Source organism: Xyrauchen texanus, chromosome 13, assembly GCF_025860055.1.
Source record: "Xyrauchen texanus isolate HMW12.3.18 chromosome 13, RBS_HiC_50CHRs, whole genome shotgun sequence".
In the NCBI taxonomy this organism is placed as follows: Eukaryota; Metazoa; Chordata; class Actinopteri; order Cypriniformes; family Catostomidae; genus Xyrauchen; species Xyrauchen texanus.
In genome coordinates, this window is record NC_068288.1 from 41591692 (window position 1) to 41618075 (window position 26384).

Below are 26384 nucleotides of genomic sequence, written 5' to 3' on the forward strand. Positions count from 1 at the left end.
AATATATATACTATTAATTGTAAGATGGGTTTTTAAAGATCATATTTATATTACCATTTTACAGAGCATTTTATTGTACAAAGCGCAAGAAGCATGTTTATTTACATTCACAAAGCAAAATAAGAAATGTTTTGTACCTTTTGACAAATAAGTCTGACAATTACAAAGAACTGAGTTGATCACATTTGAGCTGTTTTGTAGGATCTATGAATTTCGAAATATGGACATTTCTGAATATTTAATATTCTGAACATTTTAAAGTTAAAGGTACTGCTATTTGTACGGTTTCATTTTTGATAAAAGTAAAGGGAACATTTTAGCCTATTTACCTGTAGTACCACCTTTTAAACAGTCTATCAATTTCTGATTGCTCCTTTGGGAAATGTTGTCATACGATTCAGAAAATTGCTTTTTGGGCTTCTTGCAAATGTGCTGGTAATTCAGTGATAGTTAAATCTAAAAGCTCATATCACTCCTAAAGACCTCCCAAGACAAGACTGAGATTTCTTTGGCATGAAGTGTGAGTCCACATAAGCACTGTATGAACACAGGGTGTTTAACAGTGTTGGGAAATATGATGCCAATGGAAGGATGGGGGATCTCTTTCCTCTCTGATCGTGTGCGAGTATGTGAGTGGTCTTGAGCTATGGGGAATTTTGTTGACGGTCTTCTGTCAAAAACAGCTAATTTCTTTAAAAGCTAGTCTTTTTTTTTTTTAAAGTATACACACATGTACAGACTGATAAACATATATTAGGACATTGATGTTTCAGAAGTCATTTGATCCACCCTCTATAATGTTGAGTAAGCATTTGCGTGAGGGTGGATGCCGAATACAGAGGGAGTGTTGACCCTTCAAACAGACCACTGCGGGAGTGAATGATGAGTGACTGTTCAGCCTCTTACTGCGACCCACACACACACACACACACACACACACACACACACACACACACACACACACACACACACACACACACACACACACACACATAACTAAAAGCAGTAATCAGCCACTATATAATGACAGAACACATCTGCATAAACACCAGCAGTTCTCTTGCGCTCTCTATTCCACTTCCCTTATGATAACTTATTCATGTTCACTTGTTAAACCCTCAAAATGAAGGCAAATGTATTCAAATGGTAATAAAATCTCTGAACTATTTAATATAAAGGAGTAAATCTCAAGAAAATATATTCAGGCCACATTTCACCAAGGAATCAACAGAAATGTATAAATAATTATTATTTGTATTATTATTCTTATTTAAATTAAATAAAAGTTGAAAATGGGACTTGGACATGTTCTTGACATATATTGTAATCATTTACATGTATTATATTAGCATGTTTTGTTTGTTTGTACGTCAAGATAAGTTAAAATATCAAACTTCAAATTAAAACTGATATGTTTTGAATAAACACATTCTGTTCACAGTGCATTTTGTGCAGAGACAATATTGGCAAGGATGTTGCCATGACAACATAAGGCGTGGTATCGTGACAAATAGGGTGTGGTACGATGACAACACAGGGCGTGGTGCCAACAGAAGGCATGGGCATGCCCTATTGTGTTTAGACAAAGAGATCTGATGTAAAATGAGAAGATGTGTGTGTGTGTGTGTGTGTGTGTGTGTGTGTGTGTGTGTGTGTGTGTGTGTGTGTGTGTGTGTGCTTATCTGTTGCAACTCACGTAATACAATTTTGAAACCATTTACTCAAGGTGTGCACTATGAAATTTCCTGTCTGTGGTCATTTTTACCTTTTTTAACTTTCTTCTGCAGTTTAATTGTGTCTGAAGATTTCTTCTTGATATCTGCACGTGCTTTTTTGTATTCTGGAAAAAAGGACAAGAAAACAAACTTAAGCCTTTTTAGTGAGAGCAACTGAAAAACAGCCTCACCAAACAAAATTGCAAAAATAATGATTTCCAAACAGTTTTCCAGAACACCCCCCTCGACTTTCATTGGTCAGCTAACAGACAGTCCAGCCCAAATTTTTAATCCTTAAACAATTGTAATAGTATTATTCACATTTACGTTGTCGAATAAAACGACCCTTTAGTGACCTCAGTCAGACGTGTTTGAGATCGTGTGGGTGTAGATGTGTTTTTACTGGGGAGTTGCAATTCATGTCTATACTGCAGGTGGTTATTGAATGACGTATCTTTTATATGACAAATAATGGATTGCTCTTATAAATAACGAACCATTACGTGCTGTGATATAACTGTCTGAGTGACTCCTGCAGAGTTGAGAGCCATTTAATAATTAACAGTGTTCACCAAGTACTGCTTACAAGACGTGCTGGTCTTAAAAGGGGTCATGTCATATTATTTTCTTTTAATGATGTAATATATTTCCCTGAGATACAATTAAAATATCAAAACAGTCATAATGTAATGTTTTATGGCCATTTCCAACCCTCTCTCTCACCCTTACAATTTAACCATCCCTTTTTGCTTCTGTGCCTTCAAGACTTCCAAGTAAATGGGAAACAATGATTTGCTGCAGGCTCGCAAGCTGCGGGTTTGCTATTAAGTCCTATTTCGTTTTTGATCTGCCCTGTCCTTCAAATTTGCCTCATTACAAAACCTGTATTACATTGTTAAAGGTTCACAAAACAATTCAATGCTGAAATGTGCTGCTCTTATTGTTAAGGTCGGACTCAGGGATCAGGGAAATTACCAGGGATGTTGTTAAAAATAAAGTTCAGCCATTCATTCAAACACTGGGATTCTTCGGAAAGATATGCAAAGCGGCAGGAACACAAGGTTTGGCAAACCTTCGCACAATTGACTTTCTTCTGGTGCATGGGAATAATAGGATTTATCCAGCATCCTCTGTACTATGACATCGTGACTAGATGAAGTTAGGGGTTTTTAAAGATACATTATGTTTTCATAGTACAATGAACTCCTAAAAAGATCAAGGAAAATGTGATTCTTTATTATATGACCCCTTTAAAATAAAAGTTAACCAAAAATAAAACATATAGACATATACACACACACACACACACACACACACACATATATACATATACACTATACATTATATATATATATATATATATATATATATATATATATATATATATATACACATACATACATGCATAACACACTCAGTGATTACTTTATTAGGGACACCTGTACACCTACTTATTCGTGGCAACAGTGCAATGCATAAAATCACACATATATGGGTCAGGAGCTTCAGTTAATATTCACATCAACCATCAGAATAGGGAAAACATTTGATCTCAGTGATTTCGACTGTGGCATGATTGTTGGTGCCAGATGGGCTGGTTTGAGTATTTATCAAGTATACTTTGAAATCACTCAGATCACATTCTCCTCTTTTTCTCCTAAATTGGAATGTCCAATACCCAATTTGCTCTAAGTCCTCGTGGTGGCATAGTGACTCGCCTCAATCCGGGTGGCAGAGGACAAATCTCAGTTGACCTAAGAATCTCAGAATCCACCAAGACCACGCCGTCCACCGCGGTATCTACGCACAACTCACCACATGACCCATCGACAGCGAACCACATTATAGCAACCACAAGGAGGTTACCCCATTTGACTCTACCCCTGGCAACAGGGCCAATTTGGTTGCTTAGGAGACCTGGCTTGAGTCACTCAGCATGCCCTGGGATTCCAACTCGCGAACGCCAGAGGTGGTAGACAGCGTCTTTTACCACTGAGCTACCCAGGCCCCATTCTGATGGTTGATGTGAACATTTACTAAAGCTCTTGACCTGTATCTGCATGATTTAATGCATTGCACTGTTGCTACACGATTGGCTGATTAGATAATCACATGAAAAAATCAGTGTACAAGTGGTCACTGAGTGTATATTTATAAAATCAATTGCATGTCTCAATAACGCATTCATTTTGAACTAGCATTAGCATAAATTAGATTTGAGAGTTAAGGCAGAAGGCAATATATTCAGTGAATAATGGCAAATTTTGGTCTGTTCCTCAGACAACACCATCATATGGCTTCAGAACTTTTGGACTATAGTGCACAGGTTGCATGGACTACTTTTATGGTTCGTTTAGTGCTTTTTGGATCTTGACACCTCCTGGTTGCCACCATGTTCATTGTGCAGAAAAGGCAGCATAAAATGGTACCTCTTAACTCCTTTTGTGTTCCACGTAAACAGAAACATTATATATGCTTAGAGCGACATGATGCAGAGTAGATAATAACAGAATTTTCATTTTTGAGCGAACTATCCCTTTTACCCTAGTTAGCCTGCAACACCCGTATTCAAGGATTAAGATGATACTTTACCTTCTGGCTAACAGAATTAACTTTTTTTTATGCACAGCATGACTAAATACTAAACCTGCTGAATTCTGATTGTATCATGAAGGGAAAGTGGCCGATACCTTTGGCATGATCTTTATCCAGCTGACTGGCAACTTTTTTCCATTCTTCTATTTTCATTTCCAGAGGACAGATCAAGTTATCCATTAGAGCCCTGCCAAACATACAAACACACCATTTAAATGCATACATATGTAATGTGTTGTGTAATGGATAATCATTAATAATACATCTAATCAGCTTATAAAAAACAATAAGTAAATAGACTTACGTGGTGAACAGTTTGAGTTTGTTCTCAATGCTTCTGTGTCTCATACACATTCTGGTCAAGGCAGATCCAATCTCTTTTGTCGCTCCTAGGCGGGAAAAAAGACAAAGGTAAAAATGGATTGATTTCAATTCCCTTAAATGTCACAATCTGACATTCTGAGCTCAATCAGAACCTGACAATTGTGAAGAGGGATAACCAGCAAGATAACCATACATTTTTAGTACGTCCTCATGGTGGCGTGGTTACTCGCCTCAATCCGGGTGGTGGAGGACAAGTCTCAGTTGCCTCCGCTTACGAGACGTCAATCCGCGCATCTTATCACGTGGCTCGTTGGGCATGACACCGCAGAGACTCGCAGCATGTAGAGGCTCATGCTACTCTCCGCGATCCATGCACAACTTACCAAGCGCCGCATTGAGAGAAAGAACCACTAATTGCGACCACGAGGAGGTTATCCCATGTGACTCTACCCTCCCTTGCTTAGGAGACCTGTCTGGAGTCACTCAGCACGCCCTGGATTCAAACTCGCGACTCCAAGGGTGGTAGTCAGTGTCAGTACTCACTGACTATATGAATTAGAATTTTGTAACGGACCACTTCTCGGACCACTAGCAACATACGTTTTGTCTTTCAAAAGGAATGTAGTGACGGTGGGTGTTATGACCAAAATTATATATCATGATACGAGCAATTTTATATCACAGTAATAGTATAATGTATATCACAATGTAGGTTTTTTTGGTTTTTTTTTTTTTTACAGGAAATTCAACCCAAAAGGTTTAATATATTAAATAGTCAGAGCCAGTGAATTAAATACTTTACAAACAAAAGGTACTTTTTATCATTTGATTAAACATGGAACTTGATGGATGCAAACCAAATGGTAAGACTATTCATAATAACAAATGAATGACAAAGGCCAAAGTATATTTTCGTATTCCATGTGCCGGTACATCTCGCGCAAAGTGCACAATACACGTTTCCTCATCAAAACAGCATGTGCAGACTGTCCGTGTGTAGAGCCATCTTTACCCATCGGTTGTGCATGCACCAGCCATTGACTGTGCCAAAGAGTATCACAAAGCAGTCATAGTGCGCATGTGCTATCTCAGTAAAAAGACTATGCTTTAAAAGGCTTCGCGCTCAATTGCGCAAGATGGAAAAGCATGCAGAAAAAAGTAGCATACCCTAGCTTTAAGTCTATCATCAGTGCGAAAACAGCTGCTTCATTTCATTTAACACTTTATTTAAAAATCAAAAGACAAATACTGACATACATTTTTAGAAATATTATAGTATTAATATATTAATTTCTAATTAACTGCATAATAATAATTATGAATGCCCAAGTCACATTTGAAGCATGTTTGACATTTGTTAATAAAAGGTATTAAGGTGGCCAGTTTAATTACATTACCACAGATTTCACAACATCTGCATTCCATCTAAAACACATCTCTGCTAACCACACAAAGCAAGAACAGTAAGTGTCACCTGAAGCACCTCTGGCCTAGTTTAGTTTAGAACCTGCAGCAGGACATTCTGACCCAAAGGAGCGGAGGAAAAAGGACAAACATAGACATCATGACCGAGTAGCATTTCCTCTCAAAATACAAAACAGCTCCAACAAGAGCCAAAAAAAAAAAAAACTTCTTGAAAGAATGAAAACAGAAAAAGACAGATGAGGAATTAATGCTCTGTGCTCTAGCCATTGGACATTTCAGTCAGTCAATGTACAAATCTACATTAGACAGCACAGAGAGTATTTGCAGTATAAAATAACACATTGCACTGATACACAACTATATACTGTAGATTTCATTAAAATGGTAGATTTATTATTTCTGAAGACTTCAATGAGATACAGATAATACTGATAATATAATACTGAAGAACAAGTCAACATTTCTTCTCGACTCGTCTTTCATGGAAGAAAGTCATCGTGGTGAGTAAATGACAGAATTTAAATTTTTGGGTGAACCATCCCTTTATGCCCAGGTACTTCCTGGTATGCACTTCCCTGGTTTGTAGCCGTGGGCAATGAGCGTGTGTGATTGTGTGTTAGGTTCTCTCAAATCTGAGTCATCTTACACAAGGGTTCAACCAGACATGTCATATCATGCACTTCACTGGTCTTTTTGTGTCTGTGTGCGTGATGCACGATCCGCTGTGCTCCAACTCCTGCAGACTGCCACAAACTGTTCCCTGCCGATGTTTTTTGTTTGGCTGGGGAGGTGGAAGGGCCCCGTCACACCCTGATGCCTCGGGCTGACGATCAATGAACCATATTACTGCTGCGACATTTCACACACAAGATTTCACAACAGGGGGTTACACGTTTTCAAATGTCTCAGGTGTCAATCCTTTGATGTCAAACAAAGAAGCTTACACGAAGCAAACTGCAACAAAACTCTATAACTGCAGGTGTTTTGAGTGTAACTCCCATTTAGTCAGAAAATGTGAACAAAACTGTGGCCAAATTCAAAAACAGTGTAAAATGTGTTCTTTTGTCTCTTAATTCCTAAGAAGATTAACAGATAAAGTTGATAATGACATTCTGTATATTCTTGGGATTACCCATCTTGCCAATTTTACAGCCACATTAAAGGCAACTGTTGTGCTTGGCTGAACAACAATGGGGGACGTTTAATGTTTTTCTTAAGGAGGTGTTAATAGTCTTTCACTGATTGTTGAGGTAAGAGACAAAACATGTCCTACATACAAAAGTCCTCTTTGTTAAAAAACAAGAAATTCTTAAAAATAAAAATGTTGAAAAAGTTAAATCTAAAGGAAATGAGTATACATAGGGCATTAAAAACTTTTATTTTGAAATTATATAATCAGAATTTTTTTTTTAATGCATGCTCTATATTTAGATGTACATGTAACTTAACCTGTCCTCAGCAAGAGGTCACAATATTAAATGGTCAAATAAAGCATTTAAAAAATGCAACAAATTCATTAAATGTAAATATCAAAATAAATATTTTAGTTGCATGCGACTGCAACCCTTAAAGTTGTATAACCTCAAGGTGTTAATCTATTGTTAAGCGGAATAAAAAAAAAAAAAAAAATCATAAGACAAGCCAAGCATGAATAGAGAGAGTGTAAAATTGATGGAGAGAAACAGAGTTTTATATTTTGCGCTGAGCTGGGAGGTAGCTTGTGGTTTATGTTCTAGCTCTGTTGTAATCTTTAGTGGTGCACCCATCAGGAAATGTATAGCTGTTACAATAACACTGTAACTGGCCGATAGCCCGATACCGATCCATTCACCAATATTTCTTTGAAAAAGTGCCCTTTGCCTCACTTAAATGCTGAAGTTATGTTAAAGCCTCAACCTGCAAAATGAAATTACATTTATATTAATTGTGAAATGCTAAGATTTCTTTAATTGAAAACAGTTATGAATAATTCTGTTCTCCCCATCAAAGATCATTGTGACATACTGGCAACCAGTCAGTCACAGCAGAGACACATTTAAATATAAGAGAGACGTCCACTACAAGACTGAAAACCACTCCAGTGAGATATTATTAGTATCTATGGATTCTTTTACCATCTTTGGCATTTTATTGTAATAACGAATTATTATGCAAATGTGTGAAGACACAGTTATTGAAGATTAAACTGTTATTAGTGGTATTGCGACAAACATAGCCTATAAATATATATACTCAGCAAAAAAAGAAACAGCCCTTTTTCAGGACACTGTATTTTAAAGATAATTTTGTATAAATCCAAATAAATTTATAGATCTTTATTGTAAAGCTTCATCAATGAACCATAACAATTAATGAACATGCACCTGTGGAACGGCAATTAAGGTCACAGTTATAAAAACTTAGGGACACTAAAGAGACCTTTCTACTGACTCTGAAACCAAGAGACACCAAGAGAAAGATGCCCAGGGTCCCTGCTCATCTGTGTGAATGCGCCTTAGGCATGCTGCATGGAGGCATGAGGACTGCAGATGTGACCAGTTCTTGCGGCCATTTGCGCTATTTTAAATTGTTGGTGTATGTAAACAAATACTAGTTGGATACCTCAGTGCACATGTGTGCGTCATGTTTCACCGTGCTATGGACAGTGTACAGTATGATATCTGCGTGGACTGCTTGTGAAGCAGTCATAATACAATCCAAGCTTTGCAAAGGAACTTGTATTGAAGAACTGGGCCGTTAAAAACACTTAGGGTCTGTTCTAACCCTTAGTAAGCTGCCTTGCTGTCTACTGCCAACATAGGCATCTGTCTTCTATGGCAGAATCCTTGCTGAAACAATGCCTCATAAGAGAGCAAGGGCTCAGGTGTTTGAGCGGGTTGGCCACTAATCACAGGGTTGGCGGATCGATTCCTCGCCCCACATGCCGAAGTGTCCTTGGGCAAGACACTGAAACACAAGTTGCTCCCAATGGCAGGCCAGTGCCTTGCATGGCAGCTCTGCCGTCATTGGTGTGTGTGTGTGTGTGTGTGTGTGAATGGGTGAAGGAATCACTCTGAAAACCACTAAGGTTAATAAAGCGCTATATAAGTGCAGACCATTTAGAGCAATTTGGAATGCTCTAAATAGGTGGCAGCTCCGCGCATCATTCAAATAATGCTCCTCACGCGCAGCACACAGGACACTCGACTCGCAACTGATTTCAATTCAGGTGATGCAAGAGAAACAATGCGATCCTCTAATAAGCCTTAATATGCACAGCGCACACACATTTTGGGTATAATAGTCCATTTGTATCAGATTAAACTGTTATTTATCAGATTTTTCAGTGTTGAATGGATTATAAGTATATTTGTCATCTAAATTGCTTTTGCTATTTTCCGCCATCTTGGATACATTTTTCCACCAAGCTCATCATGGTGCATTCTGGGATCGCCTACCCAGGGAAGGATACAGCCGGTGCTGTAGAATTTGAATTTGGCCAAAACTAGATATCTTAAAGAGGTAGCATAATTAAGACCATCTTTTGGAACTGCCTTCGGGTAGGGAGCACGCCTATGATGTCTTAAAATACTGCCTCCAGAGGACAGTTTTGGAATAAACCCTTGGACATGCCCGCAAAACCATGAGTAAACGGTTTCATTCATGAATATTGCATATGCCATGACTTTGTGATAATTATGTTGCTGCTGTACTTGAGTAAACCGTTTAATATATTCGGATGCAATGTGTTGGATATGCGCTATGTGTAAACCCTGAAATTTTGTTTTATAATGTTGTGGAGAGTTTGTTCATTCTCTTGATTGAGTTTCAAATATGACTGTATTTGAGGGGCTAAACAATGTTAGCCAATCAGAACAGTAGCCATTTACATTTAAGTTTATAGAAGACGCTGAGGTCAAAACCGAGTGGTTGAGACAGAGGGTCAGAGACAGGGTGGAAAATTTTCATTTATTACTAAACTATGACAGATTTGGTATAAAATTACTGACATTATCAGTGGACCTCAGGGAAGATGATAAAATTCTAAAAAAAAAAAAAAAATTGGTAAAAAAAAAAAAAATAGCATTTCGTGACCACTTTAATAACACTGAGAACCTGATACAAAAATAAGTCCCTCCAAACACAGATTACAACTTTAGTGCATACACTCACGTCTGTGTGTCTAATACAAAAAGGTTCTTCACTGTTCTTGCCAATATGATGTATGATCCCCATTAAAACTCTTAAATCACACAAAGACGTTCTTTATCACAGAAGGAGAGAGAGACTGTCCATTTCAGAGTATTTCCGTCAGCGCTCAAATACGTTCCACTCGGTTGTACCGTTAGAATAAATTCAATAATAACTCAAAGTAAAGCTTTTGCATAAAACCTCAAAAAACAACACGTGCCGTAACACAAACCTAGCTTGTGTCCTCATCACCTTTAACGGTCAAATAGTGTTTGCTCAAGACTAGAGCATAAACATTTTCCATGTTTTCTTCAAAGGAAAAGCTTTTCCTTGGCCACAATTGAATTTCCCTGCACATAAACTGGGTGTATAAAGACAGCCATGGAGAACTGGAAGCACACTGGTGTGGCATTCACAGTGCTACGTTTCATTCTCAGATTTTGAGTTCTTCTGATCGCAGGTCAGTCACAATATATTCATTCAGAATGAGAGAGAGAGAGAGAGAGAGACTGGAGAATGAAACCTTAGTTTAAAAGGCACTCTGCTGTCGGTGATATGATGCTTAAAAAGGGGCCATTCTGTGGACAAAGACAGTCATTCACAAACATAGCACACCTTGACAACACAACCCCACATATATGGCGACGAATTGACAAGGCAGCCTCACGCGTGCGGATGTTAAACAACCTGTTTGCTTGAAAACAGAATAATTACTTTATTTGATTGATAATCACCAATAATAAACATGGTCTAACTTGTTAAATATAATAAACTTTATTTATTATAAAATATGTTTCATGTTTTATGACCGACTGCAGATGTGTGAAACAGGCCTTATTCTTGAAACTAACCTCAAGACGTTTCATGTTTGTTTGGAGGTCAGATCAGAGTAAAATGAATATCTGACTTGTCAAAAGCATTGCGGCATTGATTACACAGCAGTTCAACTGAATTCATTTGTTAATTTGGTGGAGAGACCAATACATTTCAGTGACCACAGCGTTCTCGCTCTCTCTCCACAAACCCTCCATGTCATGGTTTAATGTTGATAATGTTGCATCAGAATTTCAACCATTGAAACTTTTCTGTTGGGAAATTAAAATCTCAGTGATATACTAAAATGCCTTACATTCATTCCTGAAATCCTCCAAAAGGCATACTTGAATTAAACTTAAATTTCACTGAATTTAAATATGCCAGTGAACATCAAAGTGCTACAATGGATGTTCAGGAAACACAGTACATCCAAAACGATCTCTCCTTGAGAAACCACTTAAACTTAAATGACCCCCACACGAGGAAGTGAAATATTAAGAGTCTTAATGAAGCTGCTTAAGGACTCCTTTGCAGGTCTTTATGCAAGCAAATGGGATTAGCATAAACGTGTACTGTAGTGCAAGAACGCTTTAAGTGCAACTGCTCATAATTGTACATATTGACACACTTTCCTAAACAAAACAAAACAGATTTAAGGCCCATTTGAACCAGTTCTGATGTAACCAAACAACAAATCGTAAAATAATTTGCAATCATTTTTCAGACTGAAATTGTTTCGTACTGTAAATACAATACAGAGTATTTGTCATTCTATGAAAAATACAATTGAAAGGTTGGCGACAAATGCTTGTGTTCTGTATAAGAAAAAACACACTTGTAGTTCGGTTCTCTTGGTTCTCTTGGTCCAGACCATAAAAGAAAATGATACATTTAGTCCTGGTTCGCTTAGCATTCACACTGGCATTTTTAACACCAAACCTAAAGATACAAAAAACAAAAGGATAAGGTAACAACCAGACTGGACAGCTTTAATGGCGCATATTAAGTGATGGAACTTCCGAACATACAACACAATGCTAGCTGCTGGGCTAAATGCGCTCGTTGGATGTATATATGGTGTTTTTTTTTACCAGCTGAGAACAAACGAAGAGTTAATAAAATGTGTAAAGGAGTTAAAACAATGGCAGGAATTCCTCCGTTGCACACACAAATGAAGATATGCTGCAAGGACAGCTGACAGCGGTTCCGATGCCTGTACCGAACTGTAATGGGAAACATAGGTCCTATGATGAGTAGAATCAGGTATGCTTGAGGTCAGTGTAAGGCAAATTACTTCCCGTTATTGGTCTGTTTAGATGTCTTTGGTCCATGCTGCGTTCATATGTCAGTCGAACCACACAAGAGTTAGTTTGGAAGTGGACCGAGACCCACTATTGACTAGGTGATCTCGGTCCGTTTGTTTGGTGCGCACCAAGGTTCGGATGGCAGCGTTCACACTTGTTCACATGAAACGCACTAACAGAGCAATCGCACCAGAGTTCGTTTTAATCGAACCAAACCTGCAAGTGTGAACGTTATGTGCAATGTCTAAACTTTTGTTATTGTTGTAAAAACCTAAAAATATGAACAAAATAGATTTAAAAAGCCCAGAAATAATAAAAAGATGTACCATTACATTACATATGAAGGCTGACAAGAGGCAATGCCAGCAGATTCTCCAGCCATCCTGCGTGGACTTTAAGGACCGGTGGACTGAAAGGCTGCCAATTCAGCTTTATTCAGGTCATGCGTGCCCTTCAGGAAGATAATGAATTGCAAATCAAGGAGGCATGAGTATGAACAAAACCCTCACAGATGTATGCACAATTGTGGCCAGTGTCAGTGTGAACTATTACACCAAAAGTAGAGATAGACCGATAATCGGTTTGACCAATGTTTTTTTAATGATATTCAGACTTTTTAAAATCTTTTTAAATCACTTAAACACTCGATTTGTTATCGGTTCTTCAATATCGGGTCAACAGATAATTGCCGCCATTTATCACCTTTATACTACTATGAATTCGATTTGTTGACATTAGTTAATGCATTAAGTATCAGAATTTACAGCATTAACTCTTGGTTAATGTTAATTTCTTCATATTCTAAAACGTTTTCCCATTACAAATGTAAAATGCAATGTGGACTACCATGAACAATAGTATTTAAATAAATTAACATAAACCAAGAAAAACAAATGATGTAAGCAATCATTGTTCATTGTTAGTTCATGATACCTACTGCAAAAGCTGTTACCCAAACAGAACCTTATTGTTACCATAAAAATATAATACCGGTTGATATCTAGCCAAACGGCCAGTATCCAAACTGGTCTACAGTATGAGCTGGCAATGTATCTTCTCCCTAAAACAAAGCCTCAGTCAATGTTTTAATCTAGTGACATCATACCACCTAGTTAATTTCCACTTAAGTGTCATAAAAACTTCCAACTGTGAGTGCAGTTTTCTATACTGGGGTTCAAATTCAAACCAAAAATAGTTTGGTTTGAAATGGACCAGTTACAGGTCAATGCAATGGGTGTGGAACTTGTGTGTGCATTTCAGAAGGAAACGGTCAACGGCTTGCCTTCCCCACTGAGGTCAGGAAACTCTCGTAAACCACGAGGACAAACTTCCTCTCCAATCTGACTTTTGTCACAGCATACCAAGGCATCCCCAGTGCTTCCCGATGTTAAGGCGTCTTCTATACATCCTTCCTTTGTCTATATCTCAAAACATGCACAAACGCATACAACCACACATGCAGTCAAAATCTGTCCTTGACATTTCTGACAGCAAGAATGCAACACAAGGCAGCATAAATATGCTTCCAAACTTTTGGAACAGCCTTCACAAGTGGAACAAGCCAAGGACAACTTAAAATACTGTCTAGGTAGGCAGTTCACTAGGTTTAGGAACAGAACTTGTGAGTATGAGTTACATGTACATTCTCTTCTATGCAATATTCTTTCTAAAGTGGTGTAAGGCTACGTCATACATGATTCGTCCAAAATGTTCCCACAGTAAACCTTAATCCCTGGCTGTAACTCTTCCAGACACAAACCCACAAACACTTCAAACTCATCCCACATGGACAACGTTTAAAGCACGAGGGGTCTGGAACAGACACCACTTACCTCAAAACTCTATCTTCGACAAATCTGAATAGCGTAGGTTGGCACAGGTTGCCTGAAGGGTTTTAAACGCATGCCACCATATCAGTAAATTGAGATTAGGCTATTCCATCCAACTGTAGGAATATATGATATGATAAAAAGAGAGGTCTGCTTAAAAAGATCGCTTTTGCGTCACAAGCAAGATTATTTTCAAGGAAGGCTGGCACAAACTTAATGAACTTCAGACAGTGCCTATGTTTAGTGGAAACAGTATTGGGAATGGATTATTTTTGCCATAGAATTTTTGTATTTAACACTAGCAACAAAATGCAATTTTGCAAAATACAAAATGGAAACTTAACACAAAATACACATGGTGGACTTCAAGGAAATGGGCACAATATCAAATTCTTAAATGTCATCTTAGATGACAAAAATGGTAATTGTCATAATTTACTCCCTCATGTCATTGCAAACCTGTATAACCCGAATGATCTCTGTTTGATTTCCAAGTGTTCAGGTTCATGCTAATTAGGCATAGAAATGCATATATCCTTCGACTTCAAACTCTTCTGACATGTTTTGTAAATTTGGTTCTCTGGATTGTATGACGCTCTGTCGTGTTTCTGTTGTTACTAACGCAGTGGCGGACCTATTTTTAGATACACTTTAGATACGTTTTTGATTGAACAACCCATTTTGTGAGGAAGGGCTATGTATTCAGTTACTCTTGTGCACTCTCATGAACACATACAGGAGAGCATCATGTTTGGTCAAGGGTTTCAATAATAATAATACACTAGATTTTGGTTTGTTTCTCACCAAACTGTATCGTATGCCTTCAGAACAAGGCACGAGTTGCATAAAATAATTAATTAGACTTCTGAATTATACTTTTGCAGGTGGTCACCATAAACTTAAACTCAGACATCCCTGAGAACAATTTTTATTCTCCCTTTGTGTAAAGAAAAAGAAAGTTATTTGGGGTTTTAACAACAGCCAGTAAACAATAACTGAATTAAAATTTTTGGGTAAACTGTCTCTTTAAAACATTTGACTGAAACTTACATTTCGGTCTTTCCCTCACACAAAACATAAACTCACAACTTTTTTGGACTACTTTAATGGTGCTACATGCTTTCATTTTATGACAAAAATAAACCTGCCTAACATCTTTTATGTTCCATGGAAGAGAAAAATACAGGTCATATGAGATTGGAACAAGCTGAGGGAGAGTAAAGAATGACAATTGTTTGTGGGTGAACTATGCCTTAAAACTCAGTCTTGAATGACAATATTTCAGTCTTTCTTGCTACACTAAACCAGAAAAAGACCATATAAAAATGTCTGTTAATTCGGGAAGTTCCAAGGTGGTCACTGTGTTCTAAGATAGTCGCTGTTATTTGAAGCCGTAAGAGCTTGCTTCAGACTTTAAGAGTCTTGTTTTAAAAAGGCATCTATGAAAAGAGGATGTTCTCTGCTGGATCACAGGGTTGGGTTTGTACCACTGGGTTCCTTCTCCATGCGAGTCATGGGGGCCCACTTAGCCACAAGCCTCAAAACAAGATAAAAGCTCCAGGCAGCTTGTGTTCCAGATGATCACTGGGTCATGTGTGTTCAAAATGTCTGCCACCCCAATGCCCTTAAGCATTGAGCAGTACATATGCAAATTAAGTTCTAGTGAAAACTTGTAGTGTTTACTGTAAAGCATCATAGTGCATGGCTTGTAATGCATAGTGCATGGCTGCGGTATAATGTGTGCAAAATTAGATATTACTCACGAAATTCCATTGCAAGCAGATGATCTGGTGGCACGGCATAACAACTGGGTTTGGTTTCAACATGTGTATTTAAAAAAACAAGAAGTGGTCCACATAACACAATGGTTTTAGATTCATTAAGTTTTATTTTATTTTCTACTGCAGTTTAGTGCCTCCTCAACGTGGGTGGGATTATACGCTGATCGTCATAGCTGCGCCGCCTCTACTTCCGTGACATTTCCGTATCTTAAACGCGACACAAATATAAACCATAAACAAAAATATGACTGCTAGCTGTTAGATACTAGCTCATAAAGCAATTGTTGCATGGTGATTTTACAGAAGTGTAACAGTTAAATTGGCCTGGTTGTTTTAGAAGCAAGCTTTCCAGTAGCTGGTCAACTAATAAAGTGAAGCTATAAAGTATAGAGTTAAATGTACCGTCCATTGCGTCCATTTGGTCGAACCACTTCCAATTTCTTCTGTTTGAACCACTCCGGCTGTTTTGGTCCCTGATGGTTCTGTAGTCACTTTTTAGTTTTTTTAACCTTTCCCTACAATGTTGGTAGGTCCACTGGTAGCCGTGTGCGGCCAACAGCTGAGACACTTCCTGAAAGACTTTTCTGTTTCGCGTTGTTTCATTTGTCGCCAACGAGAGGAACGTCCGCACCTCGTTTATTGACAACGGCGTGGTTTTGCACACTTTTTATTTCTTTTTACAATTTACGAAAGTCACGTGAACAAATGATACTGCTATCGCTGTTGCTAACTTTAAAACTAGCGGGTTGATGTCCCATGTTGCCAATCCAAATCCAGTGACGCTGGTAGTGACAATTCCGTGATCTGATTGTTAGCTGGCTGATGAAGGCTTTTGTTGGCAATTAATTGAAAGTCTATGTATTCCATTTTAAGAGTGTAGTCCATCATTAGTCACGGTACATCGAAACCAGGCTCGGCAAGTTACTCTGAGTTTACAGTTTTACACTGAAGTAGCAGTCACACTAGGCTTTTGAGCATTCTGGTTTTAATAAATAAATCACAAATAATATTATATTTTAAATGTTACGATATACTGTCTACTCACTTTCCTGCAATAACAAAAATGTCCAGCTTTGAAATATGCATTCTTTATATTGAGCCTAGTGGTCAGTGTGCAATGTTTCATTCTCCAATTGGTCATAAGTCTTCTCTTCATCCAAATTTGCAGGTCAGAGCTTTTGTGTGCAGCGGAATGCCACATTTCTTCAACAGCTTGTGTTTACGGTCTCCTGCATTTGGATGCATATAAATAAAAGTGTAGTGTGATTGCGGCTTGAAAGTGAAAAATGCTGTGAAACACGACACAATCTCAGTCAATCGGAGCATATTTGATGTTTAAAATAGTAGGATTTTGGACTAAGGAGTCTGCGACAAAAACCCCAAGATCATGGTTAACTTGCAGCCCATCACCAATGTTCTTCTAATGTGTGAATTTGACAGATGCTACGAAACACTAAATATGCTTTTTTTAGTCCAAAACTCATCCCATGTCAGAGCACGACCATCCTGATTCATCATATAATTCTGTCTGTACTCCCTCCTCGTTGCTTCCTTAGACACAGTTTATAATAAACTTCACACTCTTTCCCTCGCTCTGTAAACATTAGTTAAGCTGATGCCCACTCAAGTCTGCCCTGCACAAAGGCATCCAGTGTGTTCGTGCTACACAGTCCATCACTGTTTACACCTACCCACTTCACCCACTGACTCAGCACAGGCTCCACATTCAACTCAGGATTCATACACCTTCATTTTTATTTAGAGAAATCACTAAATGCCAGATAAATCTATGCTCTGTTTATTTAATGTTTTAAGTTACACGTGATTCATCCAAATGTGCGGTCGCTATTTTAGCTTCTATTTAAGTCAATTTTTTTAAATGCTGTTTCTTCTGCTACTTGTATTATAGTAGTATAGCCAGACATTGTACTACAAACATAAATGGGTTAGCACATGATGAAACCTAAAACATATATACACATAGTGGCCCCAAAAAGTATTTGAACCCTTAAGCTGAACTTAAAAATGAATGAATTGCTTTGCATTTGAGAATAAAACATCAAACCAATTTGCATTTATTGTAAAGGAAGATAACATAAGCACACTTTTCACACAGAACATTTAACAAAAAGAAGCTTGTTATGTTATAAATGATAAAACAACAGATATATGGTTTAAAATGAAGGCAAAAAATGTGTTGGCCACTTGATAAAAGGCTTCTTTAAAGATTTTAGTTTGCAATCCTTTCATTCACAGAACTTCTTGACAACGTCTGGGCCTAGAATAAACAAGTTTCTGTAAAAGCTGTGGTGAAAGTTTTCTCCAGGTTTCAGCCACCAAAGCTTTCAGTTCATCCCCAATAGAACATCGACAATCTGACATTTTGCTAATTTAATCCTGGCTTTCTTTTTCTTTAAACTAATTAATGGTTTTCGCCACATTACTATCTCTCTGTACCAATACTCATTGACCTGTTTCGAATGCTCTGTGAAATAAGTTGTATCTGGTAATTCTCATTGATGTGTGAGGCAATTCTTGTAGCCGTTTCTTGCCTGTTTCTCTTGAATTGCCTGTTTCTCTCTTGTTTACTCACAATTATGCTGTCCAATCTGTTGGTTGTCTTTCTGGGTCTGCCTGAGCGCTTTCTGTTCATTCATCTGTGAAGTTTTTTTGCAATATAACAAATTGTGGAGGATTGAAAATTATGTTTTTTTGCTTATATGGAGAGAGCACCCATGAAGTAAATGTCAGATCGTCAATGTTCTATTGTGGATGAACTGAAAGTTTTAGTGGCTGAAACCTGGAGAAAACTTTCACCACAGCTTTTACAGAAACTAGTTGATTCTATGCCCAGACGTTGTCAAGAAGTTCTGCAAATGAAAGGATTGCAAACTTTTAATGAAGCCTTTATCAATTGTCCAAATTATTGTCTTAATTTTAAACCATATATCTGTTGTTTTATAATTTAAAACGTAACAAGCTCCTTTTCGTTAAATGTTCTGCTTGAAGTGTGTTTATCCATTTTCTTTACAATAAATGCAAATTGGTTTGAAGTTTTGTTCTCAAATGCAAAGGAATTCTTTAACAAAACCGTGTGGAACTAAAATGAACAAGGATTGTGGTGCAACACGGGATCTCGCAGAACAGAGCGGCAGACTGTACACAAAAAATAGCAAATCAGATAAATGCATTAGAAGTTTATACTCGCTAGCTCTATATATTTCCCAACTGTGGTGGAACTAAACAAAATATAAATATGTCAGACTTAAATAAGCCAGAGATTGAAGACCAGCTGCTGTCTCTAAAATCTGTTGTTTGGGAGGATTATTGTTTCTCAGAAAACTACAGTAATACTGGGCAACGAGTAGTGAACAAGACGAAGGTTGTGTGTCGGCTCTATTGCACTGAAGTCGGGCATCTCAGGTAGCACATCAAACATGATGACTCATTTGCGGTGACATCATCCACATGTTTCTCTTGAGCTTACAGGAGCAAAGCATAAACAGCCTGTGCAAGTCAGTCTCGCCACGGTGTTCAAGCAGCCAGACAGAGATAAAGCGTTAACGAACGCCATAGGATTATTTATTGCAATAGATATGCGACCATACTCAGTCATCAAGAACACAGGATTTAAGAATCTGCTTAACGTGCTTGAGCCCCTTTATAAAGTTCTTACAAGAATGCATTTCAGCAATTCTGTAGTGCCCGCTCTATATAAAAAAAGCATGCACTGTAATTGTCCACGAATTGTCCTCTCTTCTGATAATGTGGATATTCAAATTTTCCTGTAAAAAAAAAAATTTGAGCGATATGTACAACTGGTGATCTGAGAGGCAAAAACAGCTAATGTCTTAATTTTGTTACAATTATTATTATTTTTTTTACTTGTATTATTATGTTTTTATACAATGTACATATAAGAGGCTCTTAAGTTTTGTATTGTTATTTTGTATAAATGAGCCATCATGATAAGAATTGATTGTTTATGTTTTCAAAATAAATAAAAGAAAAATGATTTGTTTTCCCTGCTGTACCAAAACCAAAGCATGACCGAAATACTGAGGTACATACCGGACTGTGAATTTTGTGTACCGTTGCAGCCCTAGTATATATAGCATAGGGGTTTAGTACAGTACAGCCCTGCAAACTAAGTCAGAGTAAAATTAGTACATCATCAAGATAATTTTTAAAGTAATTACCATAAATGTACATATACCAAATAACTTAATTGTAAATTAATTGGTCACAATCAATTGTGTTAAACTGAGATACTTGTCATGCATCTTATGCACATCATACAGAAAATAATTCATTACCCTGCAAAACTCCAGGGCCGTTTCACTTCAGAAAAAACAATTGGGTGTGCCAAGAAAATTATGTAACAGACACCTCTGCTGCTTTGGTAACCAGTCACAAGTTCTCATAAAACGTAACAGAAAAACTGTATGGTTCGTCTTTTAAAAATGGATCAGCAAAAACCTCAAGGCTACACTGTAAATAATTTCAGTAATTTTAACAGTAAAAATGCTACAGAAATAAAATGTTAATTGATTAACAAATATTAACTGTAAAATATACAGTACAATTTTTTATATATTTTAAAAGACAATAAATACAGTAGTTTTTACAATAAAATGATGTAAAAATTGTATTATTTAAATGTAATAAGTAAGATTTTCCTGACTAATTAATGGTAAAAAGAACAAGAGAGTACATGCACTTTTTACAGTAAATTATTGTTAACATTACGGTAAAAATCAGTAATCGGGCGTTCCCACAATTCCCTAGTGACCCATTACATTTCATTATATTTTATGGGAATAGTTATGTTTCATCATATTTTTAATATCAGTTAAGTACACTGGGGTGGTCTGTGTTATATTTGATGTAATTTAGTTGATGTTTACTGCATTATTTACATCTCACATGTGTTCCCATGATGGTGTTTAGTGTTTGTGTGAGTGTCTCGATATGTTTATTGGTCAATGCTCCTGGAAGAGACACTACTGATAAACTTCATGTCATCATCTGCCCTTCTGTAGTTAATATGGTGATTAACAAATACCTTATAAAGTAAACAGATTTTTACAGTTTCAGAATGCATGTTTATGATTTTTTTTTTTACAGTGCCAGCGTGTAAATTATAACCATTTAAAACTGTAAAATGTACAGGTTGTTCTGTAAATTGGTTTACATTTTAACTGTATTTTTTACACAATTATTCTGGCAACCACAGCTGCCAGATTTTTTGGGGGTAAAAACAACAGAATTTTTTTTTTACAGTGTAGATATCAACTACAGTATGTCACCACCCATACAATTCACAAAGCAATTTCTGCATGCAGAAAATGTGATCACCCAGTGGGCTAAATAAAAAGCCTAAATATGTTGGTTGCCAAAAATTGCCCCAAACACTTTCAATGTGTGTGCCTCACTGTAACAAAGACTTTTTATTTTTTCTTTGTTTTTTTAAACAGGGATTTTATGTGGTAATTAACATTATGCCACAAATGCTGTAGATTGAGCTTCACTTGAACAGAACCTGGAACATTCCTTTATAATGTCTGAATGGCTTTTTAAAAACAAAAGACAAATAGCACAAGCACACTTTCTAAGCAAAATTTTCAAGTTTGTAAGGTTAAAAATAACAAAACAATAGGTATAAGGTTCAACAATAAGATATCAAGTATTTGGACACTTTCTGAAACATTAGTGGAACATGTCCAGATAGCGGCCATGTGGTTCCCAAACCTGTGTGAACTTGAGTGGAACGGACTTCAGACGTCCACCAAAAATTTACTTTTAACCAACTAGTCCCAAAACAAACTAATAATAGCTAAAAAAAGTGAAGCTAGTTCTAAGAAAAACATAATTTGTTTGCAGATGCCACTTGGTTATTGATATTTTGTTTTCCAATACAAAGACAAAACACATTTATATGTGGCTTAATTTTTTTAAATACTTGTTCATGCCACTGTAGTTTCATAGAGGAAATAGCTCATAGAGGAGTGACAAACAGTTCAAAGAAAGCCGTATGACATACATATTTAGTCTTGAATGGTCATGGGACTAAACAGCTGTCAACCCCATGCTCATGCTCGCTCAGCTGGGGTTTGGTATAGTGGGTAGAAAGGGTCAGCTCAGTTTATGTGTTTATATACATACATACCTGCTCAAGAGCCAGTCCATCTAATGCTTTATAATCCTTCCGGTTTTTGGAATGTTTGCAGTGTGGTCTGACGTTGCAGGGCCAGTTGGGGATCCAAACGCTTGCACACAGGCCAGGCATTTACAGACAGCTGGCTTCTCATTAGGGCTAGTGTGGCCCCTGTATGAAAGCATGGCAGCTGAGAGGCAGGCGCAAAACGGCTTAAAACAGGTGCGAGACCAAAACAGCACCCGAGCCATTGACAGCGTAACAGTGACACCCCATATGCTAATATAATAATTCAGCTCTTTACATTTCATTAAAGATTATTTCATTAAAGATTACATAGAAGATAAAAATGAGGCCTCTTCTGATGCTGTCGCCAAGTCAGGCAACATCCTGGTAAAACTAAAGGCATTGGTCTGCAGTTCAGGATGACAACATGACAGTGGGAAGTTCCACATAAGACTGTGGCAGCGCTGGACTTATACAACCAGTTCCAGGCCATATTGAAAGTATAATTGAAAATTAAACATTACAATGCTCTCCTTAGATACTTATGCTCAATTCACTCAAACACAAACTCATAAGCAGCACATTTAGGCCACCAGCTGTTCTCGGAGGAACAGAAATCACAGCATCAATGGAATGAGGCTGTAAAATGGAAATGATCACTATATAAAACTATTTGACCACAGAATGCCATGACAGACCAAATAGACATGGACTTCAAATCTCAATGTAAACACTTTCTGAACTTAAGAGTGGTCAAACCACCCTCTCTCTCTCTCTCTCTCTCTCTCTCTCTCTCTCTTCACTACACAAAACCAATTGCAACTCAAAGAACCATTAAATGGAGCAGGTGAGTTGTGCACTGTGGACTAAAAGAGCCGGTTTATGGAGCACTGAATAAGTCTGGCACACGTGACTTGAATGTTTGACCTGTGATGGGAAGCTGTTCTTAATACAGCTGCCTGCTGCATGAAAACAAGAAACTATTTGTCAAGTCAGGACTGCATGATCATGTCCTTGCATAAAAAAAATAAAAAATAAAATAAAAAATGGCAGATGCAGCGAAACAAATTGTACAGAATGCAGGTGTAAAGACACGTTTTTAAAATACAATTGCAGTTCTTTTAACGGTGTCGACTTAAACAGTGAAAAACAGTGAGACACAGTGCAACAGTCAAAAACTACAAAACCCAGTGCAGATGAATCCAAAAACGCTTTCAGTGTGAACACTACTAAATAAGTACAAACTAAGTAGGGACATGCAACAATAACGTTAAAGCTTGTTTTCAATTGGATATGACCAAAAGCAATGATGTGCAGTTCAGTGAAATACTGAGCTGTTGACTTAAGCTCAAACTATACTTCAGTTTTGAAGTGAATGATTAAGTGTCTGCGAACAGTCGAATGCTAGCCTTTAAAGTATACTTTATTTAACTGTGCGCACATACACGGGGTTGCTACAACTGCTATGAGATACTGGACATTTTCTCTTCAGGAGTTTAGATCCATAAAGACATCTATTAGCACTTCAGCAACAGCCGTGACAGCAACGGCTCCAATAGATATTTGCCGATATGCAATAGTAAGGTTTAACGTGATAATTAAAATGCACACTATTGTTATCGTGAGCACTTCAAAATACTTTGAAATTTTCTAGATAACCTATTAAGCAAACTGTTTAGATTTTTCTGAGGCTAAATCAACATTCCCAACACTCTGACTCTAACAGAATTAGGAAGACATACTGTGGAGCGGGGCCGGGCTAGAATGTCGCACGAACGGTCCCCAATCGGCCTGATGGGGCACGCGAGGGATAAAGGCAGCTGGTGACGACGGTTTGAGAGAGAGAGAATTATGGGCATGTCCGTCATGTGTGTGTTTATGTTTGTGTGTTTTGGTTTTGAGTTTAATTAAATATTATTTATATTGACAAGCCGGTTCTCGCCTCCTCCTTGCCCATCTTAACCCCCTTACACATACCAAATTACTGGGAAACTCTAAAATTCATGTTTCTTTTTCAATTAAACTTTCCCTCAAAATGTTACCATTGTTGTTACTTGTTCATTTGAAATGAAAATAACTCGTAAATAATTAGATAGGCCTGAATGCAAAATAGAAGCACTGGACTGAAGTGTCTCACCTTGTGGACCCATTAATAGTTGAAGACTACATTTGTGTCATGAGTCCTGTATGCATATGCCTAGCATTTGTGCTTTAGTAATCACTCTAACCAATTCAATGGCTAAACTCTGACACATTCAGAGTAATTTAAATGTAGACATATGTGGATGTGAACTGATTTATTAAATGAACTGGCTAAAAAGACATCAGTAATTGAACATAGTTGTGTTGTATGTTCAATATTGTGTACAACCAACAAGCACAAGCAATAGAAAAATAACATTGCCCATTTGTTATTTTACAGTGCCAAGTCTCTCTTTTGTCACATTTAATTCTGACCACAAGCTCAAAACTAGAATAAAATATTACATTGTTTTGCCATGGGGCAGTAGATTCAGCAGCAGACCGGTACAGGCATTAGGTTACAAACCAAACATTTACCAATAATATGCTATGGTTGCCATGCTTCTTTGTAGTCCAATTGAATGGAAAGGGAAAGTATGTCAACAACACTAAATATACAAGTCATATGTCTAAAAATGCAGTTTAAACAGAAAGAGAAACCTACTTTGTTTTAGTTTTTTTGGTTTCATCCAATACAGCTTACATTTACTGTTCATTCTCGATACAAGCAATCAGAAAAGAAAACTTAAGGCAAAATCAAAAGGGATTCAAAATGGCACGTGGACAAAACTATGTGTTTTTAAGGGCTGGGTATTCATACAGATTTCCAGATTCAATCTGATTCTGATTCACAAGCTCTTGATTTGATTCTATTCCGATTTCGTTTCGATTTAATATTGATTCATATGGGTTTGCTTACATATAAAATAAATTCTCTCCTAGCTAATGCTGTTAATTATATAGGGGACCTTGTAACTAGGTTCATTAGGAAAATATTAATTTTACTAATTATATTTTATTACTTTTTCATCATGTCACATTTTGGCTTTTTAAAAATGAACAAATAAAAGGTATTCAGTCAATAAATAAGATATTATATTTCATATATTATTTTTGTTAAATTGCATAATTTGTACTATTTACATATTTATGATTTGTTAAACACATGCTAAAACCAGTAATGTATCTTTAACAAAAAACAGCATTTCTGTAAACAGTGCCTTTAAATGGGTGCATGCTAACTAAAGATCTCTCATTCGAAGTTAAATGACACAAGATCAAGGTAAAATTCTTGGACTATCAACAAGATAAACAGAGTCAAGGCTATATCGCAGCGGTGTTGTAAAGTGCCAGAGGCGCAACCAGGCAGCGTAAGGCTGTAGAAAATGAGCAGGTCACCTTAACTAGGAGTGGGGCTGTGTAACTCAATCTGGGCGATTATGAGACAGACATGCCTTCCTCCAATTGTCTGAGCAGAGAACAATACCACCATGACCTTCTTTTTGTTCTGTGCAAATAAAGATTGTACATTTGTTGCCAAGGGTGACTAGATTTTTACACTGCTGATTCGGATGTTAGCACACCTTGGCCCTAACGGTGAGATTTCCCAGTGTTTGTTTCAGTTATAATCAAAGGATAAAACATAAAATAAACATGATGGGACAACAGATAAGATAAAGCTTGTTTTCACGGTCAATGCTACACTTGGGGTGCTTTCACACTTGGTTTGATTGCTTGGACTGAACCAGAGTTTGTTTCCTCCCACCTCCCCCGCTGGTCTCTGTTCACATCATATTTTTTGGATCCGAACCGCAGTCCGATTACATCCTCAACGTGAGTGCAAGCAGCAGCTATAGTTACCACTATAACTAGGCAACAACTCAAGATATCAGCTTCGCTGTGTTATTAAAGTATTCATCTCTTTGGATTTACCACGAAAACTTTACATGCACAAAACAACAGTTATGTTTGTCTGCTGCGGATGCATTGAATGCGCAATGATGTGACGAATATTAGCGTTTGTCTGCCGCGAGCCCCCAGATGCGTTGTAAGTGATGTGAAGAATGCAAGCTGCTCTCTGAAAGTGATTTATTTGGACACAAGCTGGAATGAGTAATTAATTGAACCATAATAATTCCGATCGGGAGCCTGCATAAACGCAAATCATACGTCATCAATAAGGGTTCACTTTCGCGATTTGGTATGACTGCATTCATACTAGCAGCGAACCGCACCGGAGT

General features: G+C 37.4%; 1 protein-coding gene across 1 annotated transcript in view; it reads right to left on the reverse strand.

The window, feature by feature from the left end:
* LOC127654232 (protein MTSS 1-like) overlaps window positions 1–26384 on the reverse strand; it is a 73771-nt gene that overhangs the window by 22036 nt on the left and 25351 nt on the right. The window contains exons 4-6 of the mRNA XM_052141327.1: window positions 4615–4699; window positions 4406–4497; window positions 1766–1840 (exon numbers count right to left, since the gene is read on the reverse strand). Of these exons, the coding sequence (XP_051997287.1) occupies window positions 1766–1840; window positions 4406–4497; window positions 4615–4699 (252 nt within the window). The remainder of the gene's footprint in view (window positions 1–1765; window positions 1841–4405; window positions 4498–4614; window positions 4700–26384) is intronic.